The 9,393-nt window shown below is 36.4% G+C and overlaps 1 protein-coding gene across 18 annotated transcripts in view; it reads left to right on the forward strand.

Moving 5' to 3' along the window:
* The window catches only part of LOC108749678 (MAP7 domain-containing protein 1-like), a 178,610-nt gene that overhangs the window by 166,166 nt on the left and 3,051 nt on the right, over positions 1–9,393 (forward strand). For 11 of the 18 annotated variants that reach the window (XM_018488538.1, XM_018488539.1, XM_018488540.1 and 8 more), the window contains 9 exons: positions 2,023–2,205; positions 3,648–4,103; positions 5,622–5,801; positions 6,328–6,641; positions 6,716–6,962; positions 7,060–7,181; positions 7,265–7,506; positions 7,596–7,719; positions 7,881–8,218. In XM_018488538.1, the coding sequence (XP_018344040.1) occupies positions 2,023–2,205; positions 3,648–4,103; positions 5,622–5,801; positions 6,328–6,641; positions 6,716–6,962; positions 7,060–7,181; positions 7,265–7,506; positions 7,596–7,719; positions 7,881–8,218 (2,206 nt within the window). Of the gene's footprint in view, positions 1–2,022; positions 2,206–3,647; positions 4,104–5,621; positions 5,802–6,327; positions 6,642–6,715; positions 6,963–7,059; positions 7,182–7,264; positions 7,507–7,595; positions 7,720–7,880; positions 8,219–9,170; positions 9,307–9,393 lie in introns of those variants that run through there. The other 7 variants (XM_018488541.1, XM_018488532.1, XM_018488531.1 and 4 more) reach the window with 6 other exon arrangements.

Raw genomic sequence — 9,393 nt, forward strand, 5'->3', positions numbered from 1 at the left:
TAATTTGATTCAACCAATGTTTGAACGATAATTTTTTTATTCTCTGCTCACGAATATTGATCAATTTCAGTCTTGGTTAAATAAATCTCTCGTATGTTTCCAAAACCCAGGATAATTTTCTGTATTAAAGTGCGGGCAACTGTTCATAAATAATATTCTGTGATTTATCACAGAGAGAAAATTGAAATGTGATGATATAAGAAATATCTCATAAAATATAAATATGTAATATGAAGTAGCTCAGCAGCAGCTGAAAGCGTTAAAGGCTTTTCCGTTCCTCGCATACGGCGGGTAAATAATACACGCGTGATATTTATTCTGCACCGTGCACCGGTAGAATGCAAATTAGTATTTACTGTAAATTCAGTCGGGCGTCGAATCAACAACGATCGCTGATGCGAACACGCATGATGCAGCGACTCGGAAGCGGATTTACTTCAATGTGAGTATAAATACGGATCGGGATATTTAGTACATGCTATATCGCATAACGAGAAAGATCGAGATTAAGCACCTGATTACACGACAGTTAAGTCATCTTACAATTAAATATACGACGGTGTTTTGTAAGTCTTTCGCGATGATGTTTCGAAAGTTGTTATTCGAAGCGAGATAAATCTGACGTTCTGAAGTACGTTCTGAAGGGATAAATCGTATCGTCCCGTTTCCATTTGCTTGCTCCACCCCTATTTGCTCGAACGTCCGACATATATATTGATGATTGATGTTTGTTGTACAAGCCTATAATCGTTCTTTCTGTCGCGGATTCATGAGGAATGTGTCATTTAATCGCGTCATTGCTTCTATTACAACATAAAAAATATTTCTATGTCATGTCGATTTTCAGAACTAATCGAATAAACGTTACAAAGAAAGTGACTCGCGTATTCTCGCGGCTTATACTTCACGTATGATTACGATACCTTTGATAACGATATATTTTTCTTAGTGATAATCGATACTATTATTTACAAAGTAAGAAAAGATTCCATCGTAGGAGATAAAACCAAATTTTGTGGACTATTTGCTGTCCAAAATTCAATCTGCGTAAAGTTGTTGTACCTATTATTATAACGTGGAATGCAAATAGTAATAAAAATAATTGTGTTTGATAAAATATACGTGAATTATTATGATTATGGAAATTAATGAATAGCTAAAGCGATTAAATTACTTCTCTGTAAAATTAAATTAGTTGAATAATTGAATTGCGGTTTTTTAATTCTTAGATAGTAGATCAATAAAAAATATCATTGTTTTTCATGTGTTATAAATTGTATGAAATTGCAAAGACGGTACCGCGAAGCATGAAAGAACGATTGTCCAGCACTATTAGAATCTGTATCGCGATTTTGCCCATAGCGTAAGTTTTTATATTTGGTTCTTTACTTTCAGGTTTACACTCTTTATAGCCTATTTTGTGTACACTCTTGTGGCAATATTTCTTTAAACGACAGCCGAATTCACGTATTTTCAGCTTGAGATTGGTTACGCAAGCGAGTCTTGAGCGAGTTTTGAGTCCGGCGATATAAATCGCAAGTTTTGCTTTTTACGCGATATCATTTATTTTTACTATTACACTGCACACACAGATTGCTCGGTTAGTATTCACCCTGTAAACGTCACATTTTCATCCACACATTCTTCCCTCTCTGTCCGAACATTCTCTTTTTTTTTTTTTTCTTTAACGAAGTAACATTTTGGAAACCACTGGAAGGAAACGGAAGATACATAGATTTCTTAAGATATCAGGAAATAATTTTTAACTGTTGGGGTTACGTTTCCTCTCTCTGTACTTCTGTCCCTTTTATGATTTATTACTTACCGGTGATGGTTCTGCATAGTGAGGTGTATGGAAAATAAAATAATAAGGGAAGGCAACATGTGTGCGATTCGCACTGTATCTAACTCACGCTGATACTTACGCTTTCCCGACTTATTTTTCTCATTATCCCGGCCCTATTTAGAAGACTTTTCGCGGAACACCTAATATTTGCGTTGCGTTGAATGGTTTGTTCGCAGATATGAGAATGTCCTCGTCCATGTACGAGGTGTTCAATTGGAATTCTAGCCCCGATCCCCCCTTAACTCCTGCCAAGCATAAGAGAGCCAGCCTCTCTCTGCCCCCCACAACTGACATCTTTGCCGTCGATGATAAGTCCGATAGCGACACTAGGCGTCCCATGATTCAGCGGGTTGCCAGTGGTGAGTCCTGATCTCTCAGAAGCCTGCAAGAAAGCCGGAGAGATCCGTTTCTGTTCGTCATGAATATTGTCGATCCTTTACCTCTCGTTTTATTTAGCACTTGTTCTCGTCGGACTCTCTCCCTTTCTCTCTCGTGTTCTACGCCATTACGTCTTTCATTTACTTCACCACACACTCTATCAACGCATGTAACGTTCATTTAATACCGTATAAGAACATATTTCGCGCACTTTCTCTCATTCCGTAGCTCCTTTCCGATTGCATGATATTGGTGGATCAGGTGGATTTTACGATTTGTGAGTGAAACCATCTGAGTGCAACCAATATCACGCAATAATTAGTTTGCCTATCCGTATGCGATTCCTATTAATCTCGTTACTGACACGAACTAACCACTAGACACTATTAATATTTAGTTGCAACGTGCATTTTGCAAGCCGAACCTTTAGTTTGTTAGTTACGTAGTATGTTAATTAATACTTAGCTCAGTGTTATTTGTTAATGAATTCGTCGCGAATATTCGATCTAATAGGACGATTATCAGTCACAATCAATTTTCCATTTGTTTCATTAAAGCATATACCTCGCAATTCAACGTTTAACAATCAGTTTATTAACAATTACATACATAACTTAAGATATGTTCGATAATTTTCTATATAATAGAATTTAAATTGTAGTTTAGTAATAAAAGATAGAGTAATATTATTGCACGTTGTAACAAAGTACGGCGGTGAAAATCTAACTCAATTAATGATGTTAGTTAGTTAATTTGACGTAAACTTATAATCGTCAATAGTATAAAGTTTATTGCTTGCATAGATGGGTTTCTTGCTGTGTTTTTAAAACTTGTTTGATTAACTCTAATTGAATGTTATCTTTGAATGTTTTTTATGTGCTATTTACAAAAAATATCGTAATATATGTATTTTCTTTTATAATGTGTATATAAAATATGCACATTAAATTTGATATTTAAATAGTTACATGTGCTTTGATACATGATTTATGTACGTTGAGAGAATATTTTTTATCAAATAAATCGTTCAAAAAATATATATTTCTTTGTTCATAAAAATCTCTTCTCTCTTCAATTATATGGAAAATATACTAATTCTTTATCAAATTAAAATTTTAAGCAAACGCGAATACATTGTACTTTACAGCTATGAAATTCCGAATAAAATCTCTCTCAGTGTACTTCTCCGCATCATCCCCACACGCTACAGCATGAAAAGCAAAGCAACACAACCGCAAAGAAATAGCAAAAAAAAAAAAAAAGAGAGAGATGAGAATCTGAATGCGACCGAGTTGGCGCGTCAGAGAAACTCTTTACTCGAGTGTGCTTCTCCATCGAGCGAGCCGCGTCGCGTATCCCCACGAATCGATGGACGTCGCTCGTTTCGCAGTACGGGCGACACCCTAAGCGAGATTCTTTGCAGGTGATGATAGCGACGGTGGCACGCCCAGCACCCCGACCTCGGTTTACCTACGTGTGAACAGGAGACGCACCGACCTCATGCCGACGATACCGTCCCCGCGCGACGGCCCACCGTCGACGGCACGCAGCTCCAGCGCCAAGGCCTTCACACGTTCGCCAGGTAGGACTTACTCCATGTCCAGGCTGGATCAGCTGGCGCAGCCTAGGAAACGCACGACCGAGCAACAACTCGGCACGTTGGCGGAACAACAGCAAAGCCAGCCTCTGCAGAGCGCTTCTAGCATGAGTCGCAGCATGTCGCACTTGGCCGCGCCCGGAGGAGCCAAGAGTCTAAAACGCTCCGATAACTCGCGTAGCATGGGCACGCTACCGGGCGCGGCACCTATGCCCAGACCCACCCGTGCGGAAAGACTACGCCGAAAGGCTCGCGAGTACCAGCAGATCCAACAGCAACAAGGTAAGTGTGACTGTGCACTCAACTCGACTACTTCGAATCCTTCACTCGAAATCGAGCTTTTGTACATAGCAAAAGTATCTCCCATGATTACCAAAGAAATATATCGATACTTTTTTTCCATTCTTTGTATTATAAGCAAGTGTAGAGGTCTATCCTTAATTGTATAATTATAGATGAGCAATTATAGTTAATAATTATACAGTATAATTATAGTTAAGCGATAGTTCAATAATAGATCACATTTTTCTTTTTATATATAAAAACACTACAGTTTTATTCATTTATCTCGTAATATTCAATATCCTCTTTATGCGATATAACTTTCTCCGATCAACATTTGTAGCTTTTCTCAGAATAATTAATCATCCGCTTTGTACTAATTTTCTAGTCGATTTCTGTCACTGTATATAGTCAAATTGATCATTGCTTAATGACAAGCTTCGTAAGCTTGGCATATGGTTTTTTTTCAATAAAATGGGAAATAAATCTCATAAATCAAAGTTGAATCAAAATACAACACATGAATGCACTCACTGTCTAACAAGAAAACTTCAATCAGAGTTGGGTGCACACATGTATGAATAAGTGTGAAAAGGAGTCTTTGTAAGTCAATCGGGATGACCAACTTTATTTCACGGCGTGAACATGAAAGGAAAGATGTTCTTCTTCTAATTTCAAGTCGCGAAATATTAATTATTCTAATTTTTATCTATCTATTATACTTTCTCAGAGGTAATTAACCCATCGATTTTCGAAAATCTCTATACTTTTTATTATTATATTTTGATGGCAGACTCTTTTGTCACTTTTAACATCAAGAGCCGGTTGTATCAACAATCTGCATTAATTAAAGAACGGCTAAATTAATAATGTAAAGGAAGAGAATTTAATTAAAGCATTGTCAACGCGATTTTGATGCAGCCGGCTCTTTGACTTCCGAATTGATTAACAAAACGCTCCTGAGGAAGATCTCTTCAACGGCTTTTCGGTACCACGGGTGAAGGTATGAGCTAACATCCCGGTAAGCTGCACGTTTTTATACCTTATTATATCGCTATATAACTTATCTTGCAATTTTCACTTAGTATTATAAATGTATATATTCGTATTTGATGTGCAATTTATTCCTAATTAATTTACTTTTTATTCTTATTTTCAGTTCACTCTTTTTTGTATGATTATAATTTATGTTTTCTTGTTCTGTTGGCTTAATTATTCTTATTTGTATTGGCTTAGTCTGTTGTTTCGACTGTATTCTTTTCCTTCTTTTTTTTTTTTACTCACGGACTGCACTTGAACGTCGGTGGCGGTGCTTGTGTTTCTTGTTCACCTGCTACACCTCGCGTTCGTCACAACAACGTCACAAGCGCGATACGATCTCAATATGCAAAGTGTGAAAAGTACAAACGAGAAATTCATTTGCACCGCCGTGCTTCTCTATCAAAAGATCTGCGCGATCGCGTTCAAGTTTCCATCGAAAAGATCAACAAATTACTTACCTTGGGTGGATACGCGTAGGTATCCGCAGCGGCGAAGTGACACCCAACAGCCCGTCCCGACCGCACAGCTCCATGAGTCAACAGAGTGCCAGCAGCGTGGGCAGCAGTAATGTCAATCTGCGTACCCGTACGGCCGCGTCGCGCCGACCGCGGCCTGCTTCTATTGCCGGTACCGGTGTCTCGGTCACAGAGAAACACAGTGAGCATGCCCATTTTACTTCTCCTCCTACAGCCCTTTTACATCATACGAGGATCAGCGCGAAGGGATTAGAAAAAAAAAAGAAAAGAAAAACAATGAAACCTGAATCCTCGATTAACGAAGATTGTAGAGCACTACTACACTGTTGGAGTAATTAGGTCGAAAAGGAGATAAATATTGTATAAAAATTATTTTTATGCCTGTAATCCAAACAAATATTCTAAAAGATACATATATACATGTCTAACGACATCTCGGCTTTATCCGAAATTTTTTTCTTCGTATATCTTTTCTTCTCTTGAACAATATATTTTTTTATAAATTTATATTTTTTTTTCTACGAAATTTATATTTTATTATGTTTTAATGAAATTTTGCTTTTAAATTCCTATTTCCAACCTCTTGTATATATCATTTTTGTTCACGATTGTTAGAATTGCACATGTAAATACTGTAAATGTATGTACCCAAGAAGCTTCACATGCGATAGAATAGAAAATATCCCCGATTGTTCTCATTATCGCAGATCTGGTGGACACGAAATTAACGAAGGATTCAAAGCCACCACTGCCAAAGGTCCATAGCACTCCAAAGAAACCTTCTATACCCAAAGTCGCGGAAGTGAGAAAGCCGACGGAGAAATTAATCAAGAACGCCAAGTCATCACCGCGAATAACTCCGAAAGCGACACCCCTGCAAAGTCCCGGAGCTGAGCACGCACCACTGATTCGCGAAACTAATGTGGAGATCATAAAGCAGGATGAGAATAAAGAGACGCAGAATGTGAAATTGGAGGATAAAAATGAAGAAAAGAAGGATCAGGGTAGCGAAAAGACACAGGTAAATTTCAATATATAATTTTTACGTAGTAAAAGATGTATATTGAAATTTTAATTTTAATTTTTTTCCAACAGGAAGCGAATATTGTCGAATCTATAACTAATGATACAAAGATAGGGACAGAACCTGTGTCGGCAAGCAAACAAGTCAAAGACGAAACTAATTTAATGCAAGAGAATCTATCAGGTGCTATTGCGGAAGAACCGTCGAAAATTACTAAAAAGGAAGAAAACAAACAGGAAAATAAACAGGAGAAGAAATCACCAGAGATGACTGAAATCAAGCTTGAAGGTGAAACGGACGAGCAAGTTGACATGTCAGGTATGATTAATCAAAATTTTATCGATATCGCGCGCGAATGATTTGTGACAAACTTGATTTAATGGACTCTATTTATCTATATTAATTCACATTACAGCTTCAATGATTGCGAAAATCAGAATCACCACCGAAGAGGAAGCAAAAGCCGCTTTGGCTGAACGTAGAAGATTAGCTCGAGAACAAGCGGAACGAGAAGCGGAATTGGAGCGCCAGCGACAGGTATATACCATCTACAAAAACAATTTAATATTAGACCAATTTAGCTTTTATATCTGTCGTTTTATGTATAACGATTTCCGTAGGAGGAAGAAGCACGTTTAGAAGCTGAAAGATTACGCGCGGAGGAAGAAGAGCAACGTCGTCTGGAGGAAGAAACTATACGCTTAGCTAATGAAGCTCGAGAAGCCGAGGAACAGCGATTGCAATTAGCAATCGAAGAAGCTAAACGTCGTGAGGAAGAAGATAGAAGAAAAAGAGAGGAGGAAGCTCGCCAGAAACAAGAAAAAGAAGAAGCAGAACGCAAAGCGAGAGAAGAAGCAGAAAAGTTGGTTTAGAATCTTCTCCTTCTTTATCTTTTTGGAAAACTAATAATAGTTAATTACATGATGAGATACCAATATATTTAAATTACAGACAACGAATCGAGATGGCTGAGAGGCTTAAGAAGGAAGAAGAGGAGCGCAACGCCAGACGCAAACGAGTCGAGGCGATTATGCTTAGGACTAGAGGCAAAAATCAAACTAATACGTCTACCAAGGTAATATTAGAAACATTTATATAAATATATTAATGCTTCTATTAAATTAAAAAATTATTCAAATTAATTATATTGGAGCAATTCATCCAGACTAAAATTTATATATAAATTAATAAATTAATTGACAAAATTAAATAATTTCTTACGACGAATATGTACAGGGAGAAGGCGGTGATGGCGACAAGCTAAAAGAAGACAGCCCTACCGACGAGAATAAACCGATGCCGGACGGTAAAGGCGACGACGTCATGACAGCTAGTTTAATTTCCGAGGCGACTCAGCAATTTATCAGCAGCGAACAACGGGCGCATCACACAGAAAACAGTGTATCTGCACCTGATATAGTGCACAACGGCACGACACATAGCAACGGCATTAACGAAAATAAAATCGTATTGGATAATAATCAGGGTAACGTTGAAGGAGAATTGAACGGTCATCATACGAATCACGGAAATGGTATCAACAGTCAATCGATTACGCTGGACAATGCCACTGTGTAAGTATACCAATTCTAAACCACGGAATCGTAAACGTGTTATACCTTCGTCGACCGAGAGTTATAAACATATGCGTCTTTTCTCGTTAGATCGATGGACAATAATATATTGTAGTAATAACTTGTTTTTTGCGGTAACGTAATTTAATTGGGCATTAAGGCATATAATTTTCGATTGTGATTCAAAAGCGTTCAAGATCAATTTTAGATGCAACATACGCTGCTAAAATCCATTTTTATTATACGATTGAAAAATACATCCAAAAATATATATATTGAAGGCAAGAGTGTAATATCAAGGAGATTTAATTTTTTTACGTAACAGCGAAAGTATCTTTTAAGCATGATAAGAAAAATAAACTTGAACAATCTTCTATTGTATTTAATTACTCAGAAATTAATTTAATAGTTAATTGTGAAATAACTATGAAACAGATAGGTAAAGTGCAATATCACTTACGTTTGTATAGGGCATAAGTAATTGCACGATACTAGCCAATATACTATTTAATTCAAATGGACTGATTATCACAAAGTCAACAGTATAGCTACTCGATCGAAAAAAGAACTTAAACGTTAAATAAATATCATACACGTAAGATATCCGACTAATCCGCAATAAAAAGATCAACTTTTAAATATTGCACGTAAAATGAATTAAAAACATATAAAATTCTTATTTACATAATATACAATAAAACCTACGCATTACAGAAAATTAAGAAATCAAATATTGCTATGACATCTATTAAAAAAAAAATTTCCGTATAAAGATTTCTTGAGTACATTATATAATTTAAATCTATAGAGAATACGTGCCACGCCAAATGTATTAAATTAAATATTGTACGCTTTTATTTGTAAATAGGTGTGATAAAAATTCTATAATGTAGTGATAAATCACAATGAATTATTATCGCACTATAAACAGATTGATTATTTCGAATTTTAGATTTGTACACATACATAGAGGGGTTCTATCAGATTCCGAACCGGCAAGAGGGATTCTATCAAATTCTGAAATGGCAATTATTTGAACTTGTATTTATGGTTGAATGTAAAATTGTTAGATGTATTCTTAAAAGCTTTATTATGAAAAGCATTGTATATATAATAAATTGTGTTGTTTATAATTGTGTCTTGTAATATCGGTTAACTATTGAAGTGAATTAAGT

This window comes from Trachymyrmex septentrionalis, unplaced genomic scaffold (assembly GCF_001594115.1).
Source record: "Trachymyrmex septentrionalis isolate Tsep2-gDNA-1 unplaced genomic scaffold, Tsep1.0 scaffold31, whole genome shotgun sequence".
In the NCBI taxonomy this organism is placed as follows: domain Eukaryota; kingdom Metazoa; phylum Arthropoda; class Insecta; order Hymenoptera; family Formicidae; genus Trachymyrmex; species Trachymyrmex septentrionalis.